This window comes from Ambystoma mexicanum, chromosome 12 (genome assembly GCF_040938575.1).
Source record: "Ambystoma mexicanum isolate Mex_15411 chromosome 12, UKY_AmexF1_1, whole genome shotgun sequence".
Classification (NCBI taxonomy): domain Eukaryota; kingdom Metazoa; phylum Chordata; class Amphibia; order Caudata; family Ambystomatidae; genus Ambystoma; species Ambystoma mexicanum.
Window position 1 is genome coordinate 1,187,012,903 of NC_090936.1, and position 22,904 is coordinate 1,187,035,806.

General features: G+C 43.0%; 1 protein-coding gene across 4 annotated transcripts in view; it reads right to left on the reverse strand.

Moving 5' to 3' along the window:
- ANO6 (anoctamin 6) overlaps positions 1–22,904 on the reverse strand; it is a 413,050-nt gene that overhangs the window by 73,030 nt on the left and 317,116 nt on the right. For all 4 annotated transcript variants that reach the window (XM_069629839.1, XM_069629841.1, XM_069629840.1 and 1 more), the window contains 2 exons: positions 12,091–12,204; positions 11,173–11,288 (listed from right to left, as the gene is read on the reverse strand). In XM_069629839.1, the coding sequence (XP_069485940.1) occupies positions 11,173–11,288; positions 12,091–12,204 (230 nt within the window). The remainder of the gene's footprint in view (positions 1–11,172; positions 11,289–12,090; positions 12,205–22,904) is intronic.

The window sequence follows — 22,904 nt, forward strand, 5'->3', positions numbered from 1 at the left end:
CCGTTTTCTCACTTAATGAACTTTTGTGATCCAAGGAAATCATTTTCTTTACACTGGCTCTCGAATCCCTGATCTTGCAATATTGGGAATACCTAGAAAAAGGCAAATGTCTGCACTAAGCACTGCCTAAATATGAATCGTGACATATTTATAATAAACACCATCCCGTCTGTACGGGGGCTTGTGTCAAATACACCAATTTCACTTCCTGTGGTCTTATTAGTAGGAGGTGGTGATGGGTCATAGGTCATGCGAGGCAGTGTCAGCTACAGCTATGATTTTGGTGAAAGGACACCAGTGTCGATCTTGTGTCTAGAATTGATCGTACCAGCTCCAGTTAGTTTTCGGGAATCAACCTACTAAAACGCAGCAAGAGACTCAGGCAGAGGGTCTTTATGTTGCAAGGAGAGGAGTTTATAAAGGGTATGAGGCTGGCATCCTCTGCAGTGGCTACTGGAACAGAAGACTATCCCAGCGGCCCTCATGGCAAGCTGGAAGTTGAGCAAACATGTGACATCCACCAAAGACTACTGATCCACAAGACTGCATTGCTGGACAGAAGGCTTATGAGGAGGCAGGGCCATGGCTAGACAATGGGCCTCATTACGAGTTTGGCAGTAAAATCCTCCACCCAAATCATTTATCATTATGGCCACTCGGTCCCATGGGATTACGAGTGGTATTATGCAGGTGTAAAGGCCCATTTATGAGGCCCATAAGACTCCATTGGGATTTTTGGTGGATTTCCCACGAGAGGTAATTCTGCACAGTGAATCCACCAATTATTGGAGTTCGATTCATTTCCAGCTTTTTGCTGAAGGGGAATCCCCCAGTTTCCCTGCAAACATGGAATTTGGTGGTGCAGTAAAAGTCATGGTAATTTTGTTACTGCCAACAACAAGTGGCAGTTTCAGGATTACCATCATTTCTTACCACACGCCTGATCTCATAATGAGGCGCAGGGACCTGACACACTTGCTGCGTGTCGCTGCCATACGCGAGTTATCCATTTCAATTGATTTCCAAAATGTGCACTAAATGAATGAAGTCTTATTATTTTTTTATTTTTTATTGGTTAAATCAAATTTCTTTTCAACCTTTAACAAAAGAAAAAAGATCCAAGTCCTTTTCCCAAGCCCCCCCATCGTTATGCTTAATGTTTGTCCATCCTCTCAAGATTCCACGTTTCCGTCCTTTAGTCCCTTTGGGATCGATTCTATGAATCTTAGGGCTTCTAGGGTGGGGCCGATTTTTTTCACCGTCATGATTCGTTCCCAGTATTCCTCAGCCGTTATTTCATTTATGTTAACCACCCATTCACCTAGATATAGGCTCCTTTGGGTGCTTAATTCTGGACAAAAAAAACAGCCAATGTTCCACTGTTTCCAACATCTCCAGGTCATTACAGAAACGACATCTTGCGTCTTCCACTGGAATTGGTTTCCTTATCCACTGGACACTCTTATTGGTAGGATGTTTAATCTGCATCTCATCAATAAATCCCTATATTTTGAAGAGGGAAATCGTCGCAGGTAAGGGGGAGGTTCCTTCAATGCTCTTCGTTCCCACGTAAGGTTATGGTAATTTGTGTTCTGCATTTTCCGATTATCCGTGGAGATCCAGTCTTTTTCCCGCATGTTTTTCTTCGCTTTCTCAGGGTTTTCTTTTAGCGTTTCAGTTATGATGTGATGATATTCCAATATTTTGAGACAGTTCTGTTTCCAAGCCTCAAAATGGGAGTCTTTGTTTCTTACCTCTTTTTTGGCTAGCAATTAAAATGGGATGGACGGCTTATCTAGGATACACTTCCGATATAACGAAAGGGTCTTCCACAGGACTGTTGACTCCATCGATTGCAGTCTTAGTTCGTGTCTTATTGTTGAGACAGGGAGGCAATTACGGGAGCCTGAGTACCCTTCTCCAGAAAAAAGCCTCTAGCACATCCCATGTTTTCCAATGGAGGTTTAGCTCCATATGTTAAGCTTGCCACTACCTTTTGTTTGTAAAATGTGATTACTGGCAGCATTGAGAAGGATCCGTAACGTTGGTGGAGAGCTCAAGCTTGGTTAGTTTTATCAGCTTTGCTTTGATGGAATCTAATTGCCCTTGCTCATTGATGTTCTTATTGATTTGTACCCCCAGGTAGACTGTTGAGTCCACTATTTCCAGTGGTTGGTTGTCCAATGACCAGGTGAATCCCTTTTTCTGTTTTCTGGCTCTAGATCCACACGCCGACTGCATTATTAAGATCATGGATTTCTTTACGTTGACCTTCAGGTGATTTTGATTTAAGCAGGACTTAAATTCCACAATTCGTCTTTGCAGACCTATGGGGGTTTGATCCCTGCATACGTCATCTGCGTACACCATCCATGAGAGGGCTTCGTCCTGAAATACTGGAGGAAATGCCCGGATTTGGTCCTGGGATTCTTTCATATCTGCTAGGTACAGAACGAACAGGAAAAGTGCCATTGCACACCCTTGCTTTATGCCCTTAGATGTCGGGATTTTCTCTGTCAGGTCTCCTTGTTTTGAGACAACTATCTGAACTGATGTGTTGGTATATAGTTCCTGAATTGCCTCAAGCAGATCCTGCGGACAGTTCCATTTCCTTAGTTTGGCCCATAGGAGTTCTCTGCAGATCCCATCGAAGGCCTGTTCGAGGTCGACGAAACCCAGGTATATGTTTCTCTTTTGTTTTAATGCTCGTAGCTTGAGTATATTCAGGATGAATAGATTCAATGATGTTCGCACACCGCTCATGAATGCTGTTTGTCTCTTATCAAGGATCCCTGTCCTTATTGCCCAGTTTTTTAAATCTCTCAGCAAGATGGAACAGAACAGTTTTCCTATGCAGTCGAGTAGGGCGATAGGCCTATAGTTCCTCGGGTTGTTGCAATCTCCTTTCTTATATATAGGTACTATTAGGGCCTCCTTCCAGGATTGGGGTATTGATCTTGTTGTTAAGATCTGCCCACTCTTCCTTGAGCATACAGTTAGAGATGCCATCCGGGCCATCCGCTCGAGATGAACTCAACTTTTGTATCCTTATTAGGATATCTTCCCTGTCAATGTCAATTAACCATTTGTTTCCTGATCTTTGCTCGGTCTTGATAGGGTCTTTCTCCTGAAAGAGATCTGTATAGAACTTCACCCAATCCTCCTTTGACACATTACTAGATGTCAGTGCAGTCTGGAGTTCTCCCCCTTTATTGATTATCTCCCATAAGGACCTTGAGTTAGACGTGGTTATTGCTGCCATCATTTTTTCAGCATCTAATTGTGCTCTCCACATCCTGGTGGATTTTAGCCAGTTTTTATAAGCCCGTTTGCAAAGTCTTAGAAGTTCCTCTTTATTAGTGAGGGAGCTTTTCCACAGACGTCTCAGTTCTGTACGATGTTCCCTTCGTTTCACCACCAAGATTTTGTTGTATGCATGTTTCCTTATCACCTCTTGTTTTTTATAAGGACCAGTCTTGATCTCAAACTCCTTCAAAAGACAACCATATTCCACTGTGTCTTGGTTTTCTTCGATGTTATGTTTCAATCGCTCTTCTATTAGGGGGATAGAGCTCGCTTTGATTTTTAGCCTTGTGCGTCCACCCGATAATACCAATTCGGGAAAGCTTCGGTACTTCGGCTCTTCCGTCTTCCAGAGAAGTTCAATTTCAAGTGGAGCGTGATCGCTAACCATCTGTTGGACTACTTTGAAGGAGTTTATCCAGGGTAAGGTGTTTCTGGCAACGAAACAGTAGTCCAGGCAAGCAGCCCTCAAGTTCGCAGTCCAGGTGTTTGATCCTGGAAGGTCCCCTACTGTTTGACTGTTCAACATAGACATCTCCCTAGTGTCCATTTCTGCGAGCCAGAGTTTTTCATTAGGCGGCAGAGTCTGTCTTCTTTTCAGCAGGCCCTTTTTATCCAGCAGTTTAATATTTAGGTCCCCGCATAAGATGATCAGTTGGCCCTCATCCTCTAACATTGCTGCATCAATAGCTATCATTATCTCCGTTAGATATTTACTTGTGGCTATTTCTGAGGGGTTCCAATACGTGTTTATTAGAAGGAGTCTCCTTTCATTTCTACCTCTGTTTTTCACCAGTTTGGAGTGTCTGTAGAAACGGGTTCGGAGTTTGTTGTTCTAGTACTTGCAATTGATAATCCTCCTTCACTAGGGTTACCAGCCCTGCCCGAGGTCTTCCTAAGGGTCCTTTCTGTGCCGGATTTATGTAGACTTTGTAGCCTTCACACACCGGAGTTCTTCTGATCCAGCTCTCTTGTATACAAATTAATTCATATTTCACTAGGAAATTACTCTCTCCCGAGTAGAGCTGTCCGAATCCCTGTGTGTTCCATGATGCCAATAGAGGTTGAGTTCCTTTTCCACTGCAATTAATCTATTGTCTTTTTTTCTGGTATGATGGTGGGGTTACTTCTTCTTTCCACTTCTTTCAGTGTCTGAGTGCCGATTACTGTCCCTTTTTCCCTCTGATTTGAATCATCAATCGTCAATCTCAGTTTTGTTAATTGATTCTCTGTGGCCTTTCGGTAGTTATTTATTTTGCTCGTTGGATCTGAGCAACGATCCCTTGTATCCTCCTGATGTTGTCTGGCACTTGACTTATGTATTGACCCTCGTTCCTGCCTTGTGTTCGCGGCTTTCCTTACAAAGGTTTTCATTGTTTTTTCCACTCTCACTGTAGGAGGTCTAACGGTCTTTACCTCTCGCTGATCACTTTTTTTCCTGGGTCATCGAGTCTGTATCCCCAGGACTCAAGGTTATACCTTACCCCCCACAGACTTTCTTTCAATTTACTTGTCCTCAGGTGTAGTAGGACCACATCCGGCTTTTTTTCCATCAATAAACTCGACTATTGCCACGTCATCACTATGGATTCTCAAGGTTGATGGTAGGTCTTTAAGTAATGCCATCACCCTAGCCCTGTTCAACACGATCCGTTTTATGTCACTCCACATCCGTTCAAATCTCAATGTATGAAATTGACCATATTTACCCACAGTCTCCCGTTCATCTCCTTGCTGGCTTTTTTTTGTTTGCTTTTCTCGTTTCCTATATCTCAGAGTTTTTCTCTCTTTCAAATACCGCCGATTGACTGGACTTGTTTGGAGTCTTTCATTTCGCCTGACTTCCAGCTGTTTTAATAACTCCAGGTTTTTTTGTTGTGTTAGGGCTCCTTTTCCTGTCCATTGTAGTTAATCGAGGATCCTTGGCTATAGTGTCTCTCTTCTTTTCTTTACGATCATTAGATCTTTCGTCACAAAATTTGTGGGGAGATTTCCCTCTCCCATTGGATCTATTTCCTTGGTACCTGTCCCTTGTCTTCCTTTTGACGCTTCCTTCGTCATTTTTTTGGAGACTTTCTCGAGAGTCACACCTCCTGTGGGATCTGTTTTCTTGACACCTGTCCCGTGGGCTTCTTTTCTCATTTCGATGCTCCTCTTTCAGACGGTTGGTACCTTCAGATCTTTTGTTGTCCACTTCATTGTTTGTTATTTTTTCATTAGGTTTCTTTTTCCTTTGATCTTCGTGTCTTCTCGATTTTTTTTCCATCGGGGCAGAGTCTAATTGGTTGTCTATTGCTTGCCATTCAAATAAGCTGATGTTGTCCCACAGCTCATCCTCTGAGTTCTTCAGCTGTTTCTATGAGGTCACTCAAGCAGACACTTGTGTCAGAATCTTTTTCATTCTGTTTAATAGCGGTTTTCCCCTTTGATGGTCCTGACAGGCTTATTTCTCGCTTCGGCTTCTTAGGTAGGGGTTCATCCATCTCCTCAATAGGCAGTTTGATGTTCCTTAAGAATGCTCTGGATCCATTTGCTTAACGCTTTTGAGCTTGATTTTTTGCTTTCTTTTGACTTATTCCTTTGTCTTGGAAAGGATCTTCTGGGCAAACGCTCCTTTTTTTTGTTTGATGCGTAAGTTCTTTGAAAATCGCATACATTGATTTCTTTTCCTCGTCATCTATTATCAACAGGCAGTCTGAATTATTGGGTCTAGCTGTCTTTAAGCCCTTCCCTAGTACTAGGGGGCCGCCTGTTTTTTTCTTTACATTGATCACTTCAGGATTTTTCCTCCACGGCGCTTCCGAGTCCTGGTCCCTTTCAGAATTTCGTTTGGGATCTGTTTTCAAGGAGGACTGCTGGTTTTGCTTCCTTATCCACTTATGATCCTCAAGTATGGCTTCCATCAAGAGTTGCTTATCGTTGGATTCCTGGCACGCCAAGTCGCACAGGCGATTTTGCCACTGGTGTGACAAGTCAGACTCTTTTTGCAATCGCATATCCAGTTGCTTCGTGAATCTTACTATTTCGCCCATTCCTTCCTCAGTTTTTTAATGCGAAGGTATGTAGTAGCTGCAAGATTTCGTTCATGGACTCAAAGTTTCAGAAAGGGGCAAGTGTGATGTTTAAAGAAGCCATCATCACATTCTGAATATGAGCCATGTCGTCCCTTTTTCCCTTGCAGTATAGATCACTTATTTTTTCCATGGAGATGTCATCAATACTCAGACTGTCATTTTCAACGACCCCTGCGGAGCTTTGATTCTGTAATCCGTTTGTCTGGGACCTGGATTTTGCTGTGAATTTCCCCCTCTTTGTGAGGTATTAGAATCCAATTGGTCTGTTAGGTCCACATTATCATCAAGCGCTGCCAGTTTATCCTTAATGAATGATAGACTTCTCCTTTTCTCCCTTACTATTTTACCATTAAGGTTTGAAATGTCCAGAATTAATTTTGAAGCGAGGTTTGAGTTACTAAGCGTTTTGTGGGTTGTGCCGTTACAGCCATTTTGGGGGAGGATGGCCGGCAAGTGACCAGACCTCTGCTCGCTACAATCTCCGAGACTTAGGTCTGAGTCATTAAAAGTGTTTGCGTCGAACATTCTCTGCTCCTCATTTGGACGTGGGGATTCCCCCCAGCTGGGTAGGATACTCTAGGTGGCCGCTTTTATCTGGGGCATCTCTTTCTCAGTAATAGAGGGTACTGTGATCGCCCCCTTCTGAGTTGGTGTTTTATCCCGAGGGATTCCCGCTTCCCCTGCTTTGGGGCAGGTAGCTCCCGCCCCTGATGCGTCTTTTTGGTCAACCCCCTCCTCTGCTGTAATTGGATCAGATGTTTCGACCCCTTTCACCCCCACTCCCAGCGCCTTCTCTAGTGGAGCCTCCCGCTCTGATTGTTCAATAGTCAGCTTCTCCTTGATTATGCCGGTCATCTCCCCAACAAGTTCTTCCCCACTGAGCGTCTTCGAGTGGATGGGCTCAATCGGGGCCACCTCAGTCTCCTGGGGCCTCTGGAGGTTTTTCTTATCCCCCTGTTCGTTTGGCAGAGTTAGCTGATTTGCCACTGCCTGGCCCTTTTCCACTCTAGGAGGGGTCTGATCTTGGGCGGCTCTGACCCCGCTAGTTATTTGGTCTAGTTCTCCGTCTTCAGGTGCTACGACCATAGGGGCGGGATCTTCCCTGGCCATTTCTGCCACCAGGGGCTGGTCCTGCTCCGGGACTATTTTTTTTGGGAAAGCCAGGCGGCTTTGTCTCCAAGGCAACACGCCTTTATTGAGGCCTCCCGTAGTTGGTGAATGGCCCCCTGCAGGAACCGGATAGGAAGCAACCCGCTGCCTTACCTGCTGTCGGGATCTGAGATGTCACTTTTCAGGCGTCCCATCATCGTGCAGCTCCTCTCTGTTTGCACCAGGGGAGAGGGAAACTCAATCTCCTGGTTGGGGGCCTCTCCCTGCCGCACCACTGAAAACTATATGTTCACACGCCTCCAGGAGTCCAACAGCTGACAGGCTGCAACACGGAGTACGGGATAGCAGCCGCAGCCACAGCACAACAGCCAGACGATGCCCTTTGAGCGCTCGGGCTTAGTCATAGAAGTGAATAAGACTACAACAGGAGCTGTTACTCAGGATGCGGCTATCCAGATGTTTTGGACTTCAACTCCCATTATCCCTAGACAGCATAGACACGGGAGTAGTCCAGAGCATCTGGAGGACTAGGAATTGTCTGGATAGAAAATTCATTACAGATCTCTCTCACAGTAAACAGATCTCTCTCACAGTAAATTGGATATTGTATATAATTGTTATCTGACATGAAAGTCCTTATTTCTTTCTCTCTTGATGAAAAATGCACATTGAGCACCCTTTAAAAAAATATTTTTGATGTATTAAATTAAATGAAGATTTATTTTTGTATAAAACTGAAGATTTTGCCGTCTCTGTCGTTTACATTAACTTCTCGTTTTGCACATTTTCTAAAAGAAAAAAATAGCTCCATTTAAAGATTCGGCAGGAAACCAACATTCAGCAAGTATTAAGTCTTATTCCTGCTGGGGGCGAATAGGTTAGACCCCTTTCTGTTTATATGCATGACACAGGCGACTTCCACAATAGGGCCAATCTGCCCATCTACGGTAATCGGGGGTCACTGCTCCGGCACGTACCATATCACGTAGTCTTTTGGAATATTCAATTTTTGCATATACTTTGATACTGTGAATGTTTTTCTCCAAAACTCTTAAGAACACTGCTTTCAAATGGCACACCTTCCAAACTTGTGCTTAGAAGTGCCTGTGATCTTACAACAATCTGTTGGGTCTTTGGGTATCGGGATTCAAAATGTTGTCTTTTGCGGCATAACTATCCTATGATATCAGTCATCGATGACAGCCATCTTCCTATAACATTTCTGCGATTTTCAACCGATTAATCGTGAAGTACATGTATCCCGACTACAGAACTATGAATTAGGCCTCCTCTACTGGCTGACAGTCTTTTTTTTCTTTCTTCAGTTGATGATGGCATGTGGTGGATGAATAAATGAAGAAATACAATTGGCGAGGGCGGTTTTGCAAAACAAACTCTTATCCATTCTCTTCCCGATTGGAGGACATATCGCATGAGGAATCGAAAAAACCACTGACGACTCCTAAAAATGTGCTGTTTGCTCCTCTGAGTAGGACTGGCCTTGGATACCATGTTCCAGAGCTATGGGGATCCACCCAAGACTCTTCAGCCCCCTTTTTGTTCAAGAATCTGCAGTTGCTTTTGGCTCTATGATCCCACTGAGTATCCAGTACAATAGTGCACCCATTTGTCACAAAGGCATAAGGGTCTGTATGCACCCATCGTCTATGTATCTGATCCATGTTTTCAGCTGATGTTTCCATCTTGGGTTAGACAATACATGTGTTGTTTCAAACTGATGCATGAAGCAATTGGCGTACGCAGGTGCCATAGTAGCTCCCATCGTAGTTCCTGATACTTGGTTGTCAGAAAAGGGGGCACTCCATTGACACCATATAAAATGTTGCTGGGTAAACGTTAACAACGCGGATATAGTTCACTAAGAGCCATACTGAGGCAATAGGCCCCGAAGTGGCGGCGCCGTCCCTGTAGGAAAAAGCCCGACCCTGTAGGTAACAGCCTAACCCTATAGGTAACGGCCCGTTGCACAATTTAAGGGCCTGAGTGCAGAGAGGGTCCATTTACGAGGGTGGCGGTGGCGTTACCTACAGGGTCGACCCGCCAACGAGGAGCATATCATGAGCACCCGTGATTTTGTTTTAAATATAAAAAAGGAAACGTACCTTTCCAGCGCCGCCCCGACAGGGCCGCCCAGTGCTGCTGAAAGCCTCAGTCTGTTTTCCATTTGGATGACTTTGACGTCAACAGCATTGAAAACGGTGAGGGGACAGCAGCACTGCCGAAGGTAGGCCGCGCAGGAAATATACGCTTTATTTTTTTTTTTTTAAGAGACCATTAGCACCCATGTAGGAAACTATGCTGAGGGGGAAGAGGGAGGGAGGACGGGATGGGGCAGCTCAGAACGTGGGTTTATACCTTACAGCTCGCGTTCTGAGCTTCCTGATTGGCTGGCACCGCCCTTCAGGGTACTAATCTGAGAATGAAGCTTCAGCTATATATGTCACCGGAAACCCAAGGTGAAAGGCGCCCTGAGTGAACCATCCGCAGTTGCATGCTGTGCATGGCGCGCCCATGCAGCCCTGTCCCACACATTGTGCTTTTATGGTTCATCTGCACGCTCAGCAGTTGACATCTATGTACTAGAGGCCTGCTGAGGAGCGTGGCGCATGCTGTGGAGCGTGGCGCATTCTGTAACACCACAAGCATACCTTCTTATACGCCCCTTTGGGTCTTTACGCATACCCTAGGAGCGAGAGAAAAGGGTACTGCAGAGAATATTATTTATAGAACGCTGGGGCACGCAAACCAATCCCCTTGTTTTCGTACGGAGCTTGGTTCGCGTGATCCAGTGTACCGTTGGACCAGTTGAAGTGTAGAAGGGCACGGCGGGCCCCTTTCCATAATAAAATTACCTGCCTTCAGCTCACCCTGCCTCCGCCTGAATTCTTACAGGTACCCCCCTTGCTTTGATGTCATGGTAGTGGAATAGGAGTTTTTCATAGTCTACCGCCCCCAAACCCTGCACCCAAGCTGTTAAACAGATAATATGATGGATTGTGTAGGGGTCGCATACACTGGACAATATATTAGTAACTCATCTTCTACCTTTATAAACCTTGAAAAGATTATGTTATTTTATTTCAAAGGCTCTTGTACCGTACACTGTTGCCACCTGTGTGGTCTCTTGGCGCTCTGGCGCATCTGCAATGCAAAGAGGGTGGCACGGTCTGTTAGCACGACTGAGTGGGAGAAGAGTAAGAGCTGTGATGTGTGTGTTGGCAACTTCAGTTCAGAGAAACCGGTCACTGCGCAGGTGCGTTTTCATTTGGTAGACGTCATTTGGTGTTGAGGTGAGATTGGGTATGGTTTGTTTCCTTGTCATGGTGGGGGGTTGCCCGATACGTTGAACAAAGTGCCCCATCATCCAAGCCTTTTTCCAAATACAACTTCAGCAGGTCCTCGCCCTCAACCATCACCACTTGGTGACCATGCCAGTTGGGGGCACAGGCGTTGGACACACTAAGTACAACATATTCTTTCGGACTTGTATCTCCTGTGGCTAATACCTACTTTATTAACGCCACATCAAGGCCACTAGTTTCCTACAGTGCGTAAGAGCCAGCAGAGCTACAACGCTTCCTTGAGCACAAGCCACCAACCCCAGTTTAGAGGCACAGAGATCTTTTCTTCTTCTGCACTGTAACAATCCTCATGTTTTACCCACCTGACGAGATCCAGTGGCTGGAGTTTATAAAAGCTGCGCGGGTGCGCCCACTCCCTGTACAGAAGGTACCGTTCGTTGGGGCAGTTTGGATCTTCAGACATGTAATTAAACCTGCACTGTGAAGAAACGAAAGAATGAACATTACTCACATAGTCTCAACAAACCTCACTGGGTCATTAGTATTTTAAGAACTTATTATTTATGCTACTTAAATTGACTGATTGATTTCCAGCCTCATTTTAAATGGGGCGGAGTGGTAAATTGAGATGTAAAATTGAGGCACAAGGCTTTAATACCTGGATTTACCCCTATGCCTCATTTTGATGCGGTGGTGTGATATGATAGGTTATTTATAACACGCTTAATACCCAGAGGTTTCTAAGCGCGAACCCGGGGATCGAACCTGTGGCGCTCTGTGACATCTTGCTTCCAAGGAAGCAGGCTGCCCCTGAGCTACCCTCCCGAGACTAAGTGGAGGTATTGTGGAGTAGGGGCGCAGAGTGAAGTTTCGGCACTGTGCATTCTTCTTCCATCATGTCAGTGCATTTTGTTTCCTATAGAACCCACCTTGGTTTAGCAGCTGCTAAAAACCAGGCGTATTCCATAGGAATACGTTGTTAAACGCTGTCCGCTGAGCATATTTGCAGGCAGCGTTTACCCTTTTCATGAGACGACGGAGAAAACAATAAGAGTGTAGGTTCACGCCTGTGTTCCTCTTCGCGCCTCCCCGGTGCCTCGTGAAGGTTTAAGATAGCACACAGGGAGGACCCACCATCACCTAAGTGTTAACAATGGTGGTATCATGCATACAATGTATAGGTTTTATAAACAATTAGCCTGGTAATGTGTTTGCACTATTTGAGCTTGCGGCTCAGTACATTTTTATGGATAAACTTTCCGTTCCTGTCGCATACTCACGTCATGAAGAGGAAATGCCGCTTTGTAGACCGCAGAGTCTAGTAATTTGTTGATCCCAAATTTTTTGACGTTGTCCCGTATTGCGTATTCCACACGGGATAGGATGAACTGGACCTGGAAGATAAAATGATATATCACCAATTACAGCAGGTTTAGGAAGTGGCGAGGCAGGCAACCATGGTGATCACTGTGGATAGAAATCTGGTCAACTCATCAGTACAGATTACCGTTGGTGACTAAGGGACTGATATAGACCTTACATCAGCCCAGATGGCAAAACCTCTTTGGCGTTAAGCGATTGAATCACTTAAGGAAAGGGCAGAGCTTCAGCCGTTAAGGTTGAATTTGAACTGGTGGATACTTTGAGCCTCATTGTTTGAACATTGTGGCCCATTGGTCGATTTCAGTAAACGGGGCAATAGTCCCTCAGATGTTATGCTAGTGGCCAGACTTGCATAAGTGCATCTAATTCCTCACTTGGAGTGGGAGTTCCAAGTTCCCTGAATATGGATCCCTATGTGAATCGTAGTAATTGCTGGCAAGTATTTAGCAATACATTTTAAGACACATTTTTCATAATACTTGTTAATATTTGTATTTCAATATGGTTATTGTGATGAACGACCAGTTAACATCCCTCATCAATGCAAGAAATTAAGATAAAAGAGCAAGCTTCACAAGCAAAGTATCCTCTGGCACACCAGGTCTACTCAACCACAGATTCGAATATCCAACACATTTGCGCCCAATTAACTCAGACCCCATCAATCAGGGGGTGGGGATAGAAAGTCAAAGCGGGGAGAGTGAGGTTAGCACAATTAAAACGCACCTCCCTAACACACCACTCGTCCAGTATAAAAACCCAAAGCTATAATCTATCACCAACGCCACTCCAGCGTGCACTCAGTGCGCCCTCTTTAGGATTACTAGTCATTATTAGTCTCTGGGATACAGTTCAGACTTGACCGGAATCCTGTCGTATTCCCGGTTTCAATACTGGCTGACTCATACCTCTTACCTAGAACTGTGCTCCTCCTTTTTAACTTAAGTCACTGAGCCAATGGTATCCTACTACACCAGGTGGCAGCTGCACAGGCGTTACTCTTTTTAACCACTCTATGCCGTTAACCAAATTCCCCTTTTCCTTAACTTTTTTTTTTAAACACCTCTATGAAAGAAAAATCTGTGATTTTCCTGTCGATACCAGTATTCCGCATGACCTGGGACAACAAGCAGTAGAAGCCCTCTTACTTAGAACAACTGAGATTGGAGCCAATAAAGAATTCCTCATCATTCTACTTGATTTTATCTCCAAGAATTCTTTCTTTAAATATGATGGCAAATACTACAACCAAGTATCAGGAACTGCGATGGGAGCTACTATGGCACCTGCGTACGCCAATTGCTTCATGCATCAGTTTGAAACACCACATGTATTTTTCTAACCCAAGATGGCGACATCAGCTGAAAACATGGATCAGATACATAGACGATATATTTGACATATGGACCGGGAGCAAGCACGGTCTTCAAGAATTTCTCATTTTCCTCAACGGAATCGACCAACGCATCCAATTTACAATAGATATAGGCAATCCTAATGTTCATTATCTCGACGTACAAACAGTTATCCAAGCAAACAGAATAACCACTACACTTTACACAAAACCTACAGAACCTACAAAACCTACAACTTATTGCACCGGCTTAGTTTTCATCCTCCCAAGACTCTCCAAAATGTACCTTACGGACAGATGTTAAGGATTAAAAGAATAGTCAGTGATCCAGAGGATTGTCACCTACAACTGCAGAAGCTACAGGAAAGATTGAAAATAAGAGGGTATCCAGAAACGGATTTGACCACTGCTCGTAATAAGACCGATGCACAAGAACGTCAGCAATTATTAGTGAAAAAACCTGTGAAAGATAGTCCCGAATTGGTTTTTGTAACTAAATATTCAATACAAAGCAAGCGGATAAAAGCGATAATACACAATAGATGGAATATCCTTACAAGTGACGAACGAACTGCAAATCTGTTTCCTACTCCACCCACATTTGCATATCAGAAGAGTAGTAATTTACGGAATCTTTTAGTTAACACCAAAGACAAGACACCCACAATGAGACCTGACAAATTACCTGGAACACATCCATGTATGAGTTGTGGGAACTGTAACAACATTATTAAAAGGCAACACGGTCACACATCCACGAACAGGCAAAAAACTTACATTGAGGCAACACGCTACATGTCTTTCAGAGAATGTATTTTATGCAATCAGATGTCCCTGCAGGAAAAACTACGTTGGAGAGACCTCACGTAAGATTTGCATCAGAATCAATGAACATAAGTCTAACAAGAACAGAATGTCAGCCGTTGCTAGGCATTTTAACGATAATGGACATACGGTGAGCCAACTGAGATTTTTGGTACTCGAAGTAATGCCTCAGAAAAGCCAATCTCGTGACATTAAACAATGGCGAGCACAGAAAGAAGCATTTTGAATTGACAGGCTCGACTCGCTATCACCGAACGGGATGAACGAGGAATTCGACCTCAGCTGTTTCCTTTGATGCATGAGCAGTTACACCATGAATTATCATGATTGAGTATGCAATATGCCTCAGAAAGCGTAACAATACTGTTACTGTTCTGAAGATACCATTTCTGGTATAAACCTTAATGTATGCTCTCCACTCACGTTCGTGATGTGTTGTATAACCAGCATTGTATGTAAAGAATCTCACACATACCTTTCATGAACTGTCCTGGTTATTTCCAGTACGTCGCCTTTTGTTTCCGACTTTGTTTCACTTTTACTTTTTTTCCTCTTTTCTAGCTGATTTGAATTTGAGGGTATTCTTAGATTCAACACCTTGAACTTTTCTCGTTCACGGTTCGCTCCTCCTCATTTTCACCTCTTCTTGAGGTTATCATTGAGTTGGAGCCATGACACAGCTTGTCTATCACCGGCCCCCCCTATCCGGCTTTCGGACTCCATCTTTTAAGAGCACTTTTTTACTAATTCTCAATACGTTGCTATCCTTCACCATTAAATATTGTTTACTACATTATATGAGTAAACTGAGCAGTGCTTTATTTCGAGCTGTTGATAGTACCGTCTTTACATTCTTAATTACTTTTTTAGTTTGAGCTGGTGTACTACAGTATTGACGCTAACAGCGCACACCATAACGCTGGTTCCTTTATACTCACTATGTTCATTAGTAGCCTCTCTACTATGGCCGCCGCATTCACTACGGCTTTTGACATTTCCTTAGCAACCTAAGGTAAACAAGTATAAGTATTCGGTACGCGCAGGGCGCGCCCTTGTGGCGTCACCCGTGGATTCAGTCGCCTGCCGTTTCTGGGTAAGATACTTTCCCCTTCTGGACACTGCACAATAGCATTTAGAGACACTTGTGCTCTGCAAACATATTACGTATCAGTGAGCTAATCACCACAGTGCATGTCTCTTTCAGACCGAGTCTGCACGTGGTTAGCAACGCTTTTCAGGAATCATTACCCTGACGACTTCTTCAAGATTTGAATTTATGCTGTTTTTACGGCAAGGTTAGTGTATTATCATTTGAATGATTTCACTAAACCGTAGAGAAAGAAATAGCTCATTGTTTTTTCTTTGTTTTTTCTTCTACCTCTCCTCTCTTTATTTTTCGTTCTGGTGCTTCATCATCATGGTGATTTAACGATATGCCAATCCAACTACACAAATGTTACGGCTTTGCACGTATGTATTTTTGCTTTTTTTACCATCATATACGATATTGGTATGTGTTTATGTCTTTACATACATATAATCGATCACGTTTTGGGTTATCGATTTTGGACATTTATGCTTTTTGAATACGGGGTACTTACACCCGGTATATTGGAATGCTGCAACCATGATAATGTACTTGCTGATTGCTTTGTTTACTTGTTTTCTTTACACTTTTTTTGCGAATTAACCTGACGAATGTTGTATTTTTACTTAACTACTGTTGTTTATATGTTATGAATTGCGTGTAATAGATTTGTTTGTTTGTTTATTTCCGACATTCGGATCTCAATAATTTGAGTATGAGCTGGCCCTGACGAAGGAATTCAGTTTCCGAAATGCATTGGCCATTTTTGAGCTCACCCTGCACATCTGCTTTCACGAAGATGTACAATTGCTAAATATTAAACTAAGAATAAACAGCCATACTTTGCAACAATTTGATGAAAACTGGTCATTTCTCTTGATCAAACAACACAGAATAGACACGACGTTGTGGTGATTGGGAGTGCAGCCCGCAGCGCTGGCTTAACGGCCTTGGTCTATACCCTCTGCTTTCGTCGTGTGCCATTCCACAGAGGCACCTCTCCAGCGGGTTTGCACACCGCCTTTAACTCCATTAAAACTGGATCAACTATAAGTATTATACAACAAGAGTTGGTGGTGCACGTACACTATACACATTTTTTTCCTATCGATAGTCCCATTTTGTGTTTCACTACTCACGGGTCTTCTCTATGGTTTCTCTCCCCCTCCCACTTCTCTAGGTCAGTGTTCATTTTAAGCCAGCCCTCTGCTCACTGCAAGGGGTCAGAAATATGAGACAGACTCAAGGTTGTTGTATTCTCAATGATAGCCATTTTTATTAAATAAAAATGGGTTGGACAAGCGCCTCTCTAGCCCTATTCTAAAGAGGAACTTCCCTACCTAGACTTTAAATCTAAGGATCTGTCTGTGTCAGGATGTCTAACGGAAAAACCATCCTTGTGTCCAAAACAACCTACCCTGACACTCACACTTATAAAGCAATAACAAAAGGCGCACGGAACAGGTCTTTAACTTGATGTTAGAAAAAGTGTTCAAAACCAAAAGTGTAAGAATGATTCCAACAAGAATGTTCTTGACATTAAAGATCCTTGGATCCAGAGGATGGTCCCCTATTCTTAAACAGGATAGCAACTTGTCTCTCTTGTTTAACCAAAAAGCTCTGTTCAAGCAAAAAGTTCTGTAACAATCTTTCTGTAAAAGTTGCTGAATCTTTGCAGACTGCCTGGTATAACTCCCCTTCCAGGAATCGTTAGACAATTTTACACTGCCTGGTGCACTCACCTGCCAGTACTTCTTTTTAGGATTCTCCGATCACCTGCTGTACTCTCCTGCCAGGAATCTTTGTACAATCCCAACTGGCAAAGTTTGTTTGAATGCAGCCAAGGCAAAGTACAAAGGAAAGATTCAATGAGAAGAATATTTGAAGGCAGACGACAAACCCAAGGAAATATAGAAGCACGAGATGCCAATGTGATGGAGAGGTTTGAGCAAGTTCATTTGAGCAAGATATTACCACAAATAGGTATACCAAGCAGTACATGGTATATGCTATTGTGGTACAGTAAAGAACAGTGAAATGCATAGGAGCTCTGGCAGGCGAGTATACCAGGCAGTTGAGATTGTAGAAAGATTCCTGGCTGGAGAGTACACCAGGTGATCTGAGAATTCTAAAAAGAAGTACTAGCAGGTGAGAACACCGGGCAATGGAAAATTGTATAACGATTCCTGGAAGGGGCTCTGTCAGTGTGCTTCACGTTTAGGAGTCCCGGCGTGAATGGAAACATCCGCTTCTGAACCTCTGTTCTCCATAGTGCAGTGGCCATTTTTAAATGTCCCGCTCATTGCAGGCTTGGAAAAACAACTCATCTGCATGTTGCACTTTGAGCTCCTGTCACTCTGCACAAACTCCCTGGTCATCTTCCTCGTCTCAGTACTTGAGTGGTTATGGAAGTTGAAGTCCATACCTTCTTCTGGGGTTCATAGTGATAGTTTCTACAGTGAAAGTTTCGACAAACAAAGGTTCTGACACAAAAGCATTGAAAAAAAGTTTCCAATGCATATTTTTTATTTTTTTTTAAATGGGGGTTCCCCCAACCCCCCCATTTTCTTTTTTAAACTTTTTTTTTTTTTCACGAAACAGAAACAAAAAAAAAAACATGACATGAAAATAAATGCATTCGAAACTTTTTCATTCGAAGCTTTGTATTAGGAACTTTTGTATGTCGAAACCTTTTTTTCGAAAGTATGACTGGACACCTCTTCTGGGCTTTTAACTCCTGGATGGTTTTTCTCATGGTTTTTACAAAAGGTATATCAAGAACAAAAGAGGTTATGTGTGAGTTGTGAGTGTTTCGGTGAAAGGTGGGGGCCTGACTAGAATAACAATAGGCCATTAACAACTCGGGTAAAAGAGGGTCTTCCTCATGGTGAAAGGGGTAACACTGTGACTCCTCCAATGAAGTCATGACATCTCCCCGGTAGTTGTCTCCTCTTCTCATGTGATCCTGCCTGTGCCCTTCCTTCACTGGAATCCAAGTTGACTCCTTTGCAACCAAGGTATCCACGCTAGTTGGCTTCCCTGTCTGCTGCTCACACCAAGCCTGCTCTGTGGCACTACACCACAGAAGCTGCAGACAGACATGGACCCACAAGAGTGGCTGCACGGAGGTTCTTCGCTTGAGCGCTCAGTACGCTCTTGTGAGTGCTAATTCTATTCAGAGAGAGTCATGTCCTTCCCTGGATTTTAGGGCTGAAGATCGGCCATTCATTATGCCACAACACAGAGTTATGGCTCTTGTGGCAAACGGAGAAAGAAACGGTTGTCACGCCTCCAATTACCAATACCAATCTCCAGTTTTCATGGTTACCCAAATTCACAACTGGTTTGTCTCCAAGTACGCCCTAGGATGGCCGAATGCTTTTTGCCCACTCTGCCCCAGCCTTGTAAATAAATCTGGCACAAGCTCCATCAGAGTGGATATCTTCTCTGTTTGTTGACTGGCTATACCACGTGCCCCCATTATTATGCTTACAAAAGATTTTGCTTTAATTCCATTTATAGAAATGAGAATTCCCAATAAGGCTGTCTTGATGGGGGACAAGATTTTTCACTTTCAAACCTATCCCTGGGCAGGCAGTATCAGTTTTCAGGGGAAATTGAGCTTAAAATACAAGTGCTAATCAATTTAGAGTTTGGGTTAGCTATTTTACAACCATTATACTCAAATGTTTAAAAGAAGTATAGTTTACTTTCTTTTTTGTACAAGGTTGAAATTCTTTTAAACCACAAGATGAGACATTTTTTTATTTGCAAGCACATAACCAGACTCTTTTTCAATAGAAACACAAAAGGTCTTTGCAGCCGACCTCTCGACCAAGCTATGGTACAGGGTCATCCAGCAGCAACTGCACAGGGACCAGACACATGAAATATTCTGCCAAAGGCCTCCATGTTCTTTAGTGATTGGTGACCTATATCAGAAGGCGGCACAGGCCGGTAGATCTTTTGAGACTCAATAGTTTTTTGGCGAGGATGCTCTGAATTTGTTCAGATATTTAGATACTGAGAAAACATTGTTTGACTCCAAGACTCAAATTTCAAAATTCTCTTTGTTGCGAGAGACTCTTGAAAATATGCCAGACCAATTATCAGTGCATATCATCCTAAATTTGAATTCTCACTTTTCAGCGTGTTTACAAATGTAGAGGGTACAGGGTACAGTGGGCTTCTGACGACTGATGCCTTTCACTGTCCTACTATTATGCCTCGTCTCCTAGTCAAAAACATTGTTAAGAGTTCACAACAACAAAGACCAAAGGCTTCAGGCCAACAGCATTTAAATTGCATAACAAAAGTTTGAGGCCTGAATAAAGATTAACAGTGGAATCAGAAATGAGTTGGGCTCTAAGGCAGGAGATGTGAGAAGGTTTCTCTTGCTGCCCTTGTAGAGCTGTGAACTACAACACCACATTATTTTTCATTCTTGGAAGACTGGAAGTTTCAGAGGAAAGGTTTTCGAACACAACAACACATAAAAAAACAACAGTGAATATTGTTGGCAGGTGAAATTAATTTAGTGATAATGGTGACAATCTCATTTAATTCCACGATTATCTTTTTTCGTCACACATACATATTTCTCTGAAAATGACAATGACCATACAGAAAATATTCATAAATTCAGGATTTTATAAAGCACTTTATGCAAGATTCCGCTCTCCTCTAAGCACTGTAATAATAGCTGTTCTTATCAGCCAATGTGATGGTCTGTTTTTATCAAATCAAAAATCAAATATCAAATATCAAATCATTTTATCTTAAAATCCCTTTTAAGAGGGGACCACGTAACCCGTGAACTATACCCTGGGCATGGAGGGCTTTCACATCTGCATTCTTTAGATCATTCTGGAGAAATTACAAACTTTGCAAATTCACATATAAAAAAAAGGTACATATTTTTTTGTCCAGGATTTGTTAAAAATGGACAATGTGTTTATAACAGGATAAAAAGAAAATGTACACGATTGCAAATGATGTAGTCTACTTTTAGGCAGTCACTCTGCGTGCAATGGGCTAATACATTCTGAACACCCCTGAATAAAGGGGATCCCGCAGGTGCACCAAAGGGGCAAAGCAATCCAGAGTTGCGCAATACATCAGATCAGAGACAGGATTTTAGATACCTTAGTAACCCCCAATTAAAATATTCAGTCCACGGATCAAGCAAACTTGGTCTCTCACAAGATCACCAAATTTATATTTCAAATTGTATAGAGGTTGTTGCGTCACATTGTTTAATGCAAATATGTGAATAAGATGCCTCTGCTGGTCTTATTTTATAGGCAGGGGTATGAATGTGTTTTTTTTTTTTAAAAAAAACGTATTTATTTAAAGCAAGGCAGGACAGGTTGTGTTCTTTACTAAGGTTTGTATTTAAATTAGTTTAAAAGAATAGCATCACAGCTTGAATTCCCAGTAAATAAATATTTTCATTCGAAAAGTATTTGGGAGTACTTGCCAATAGGATTTTCCAAATGTATTTATGTGGATTAAGTAGATTTAGAGAACTTTTTACTTATTGGTGTTTTTATAATGCAATGAATATATAAGCAGTTTCTAAGCCTGAGGGAAAAATGTGTGATGAAGTGTATGCAAGAAGCAATGAGACATGGTGTCATGAACCACCACTCGCGCCCCTTCTGGACTCCCTGGTCCATGATGCATCGTACCACCGGGCGGTGTCCCTCTCAACAAGGCCGCCGCATCAGTCATGCAGCGCTCCAGCGTTTATGCCGGTGCGATGGACGCCTACAAAAAGGACACTCCCCTGCGGCGCTCCGCGTCTCAATGCTCCTATACTAGTTAGTGGCTAGTGTGCCTTGCGTTCCTTCCTCGCAGTGGAGTAACGTTGCTGAAAATGTTGGGGGGGGACATGTCATCTGAAAAAATAAATGCCACATTCAAATGAATGGGGACAAAATCTTTTGCCATGAAAGTTGGGGGGGGATAAACACCCCTGTCCCCCCCCTAAAATTACACCCATGCTTCCTCGTATCGCCTTACCGATACTTCAATCCCTTCTTCCTTATCCCCGGACCAGTTCTCCTCTTCCAGACCGCTCGCTCCTTCCTTCCTGGCTCTCTTCCTTGCTTCGTGCTTGCTCCTGGCTTCTTAGCTCTCGAGCAGCAACTTCCTTCCTGGTTCCGCGCTCAATTCTGAACGTAGTCTTCCTGGCTTCCTGGAATCCGGATCTCTCCCCCTGTATCCATCCACGTCCACGCTGGATATAGAGGATCATTGGCCGTACCTGTTCAAGTCCAGGACCTCTCGGAAATCAGAGAAACCCACAAAGAAGAGAGTGGCGAAGGACAAACAGGTAGGATCGGGGCTTGAGTGTGACATGGGACCTGGGGGTACAGAGGTTCATGAGGTTTGGAAGAGAGAAAATTCCATTAAAGCTAAATAAACTGCCACATTCCAGATGTTTGACTCAAAATATGCACTTTGAAGGTATATATTTTTTTTTTGTGTAGCGCACTTTCTTGGTCACAATTCAGCATGTAAGGTATGAGTAAAAAGTAAAGTGTTTTTTTGCAATGGTTTAATAAATGCCTTGTGAAAAGTAATTGAATCGTAAATAAAAAGAACGCAAAGCCAATGAAAACAACAGAAACCATTTCAGATACATTGCTATCATAAGCGTCATTTGTTTTAAACAGAACTGAATTTACAGTACTTGGTGTCTTTATTTTCATCATTTGTATGGCCCTCTCCAGGACGCGGCGGCGTTAAGGGCGCAACAAATAACGTAGCATAACAAGGCGCAGTACGAATAGCATAACAGGGCACAGTAAGGAGTTCACAGGATACCCCAACTAACAACCACCAAGCAGTTGCCTAGAATGGCAAGAAAGAAACCCCACTATTTGAATAACAGGGTCTTAATCCTTTTTCTGAAGATTGCAGTTACGGAGTTCAGTCAGCCCGTTGTCCCGGGCGCTGATCTGGTTTGGAGGTTCAGGAGTTTGGAATGCACTGGGACATGTTATGATTTGTAGCTCATTGCTCCTTGGTTGTTTATAGGTTTAACAGCTGAAGTCTGCTTTTTATGAGGTATCACTTAAAAGTTAAAGTACATGAAGAAATCTCCCATGAATCCACGCCGCTTTAATAGATAATAAAGTCAGGGCTTAGTAAATAGGTTCAAATATGTCCACCCTCTGATTTATGTTACCCGGCCTTTCTCTGTCGCGACTGGCTTTGTTTGTTAGTCACTAATGAAAGTTTACAAAATATGAGTTACTGATTTTCCTTTGTGGTTCCTCCATTAGATCCAAGCTATTCTGGAATGTTAAATACGACTTATTTCCAGTACCCCAAATGAAAAGGTTAGCATGTTTGGCAATTGTTCCAATTAATATTATGGAGAAATAAGGATTATAATGTAAGCCACTTTAAAAGTCAAACCAGTCAAATTCAATTCA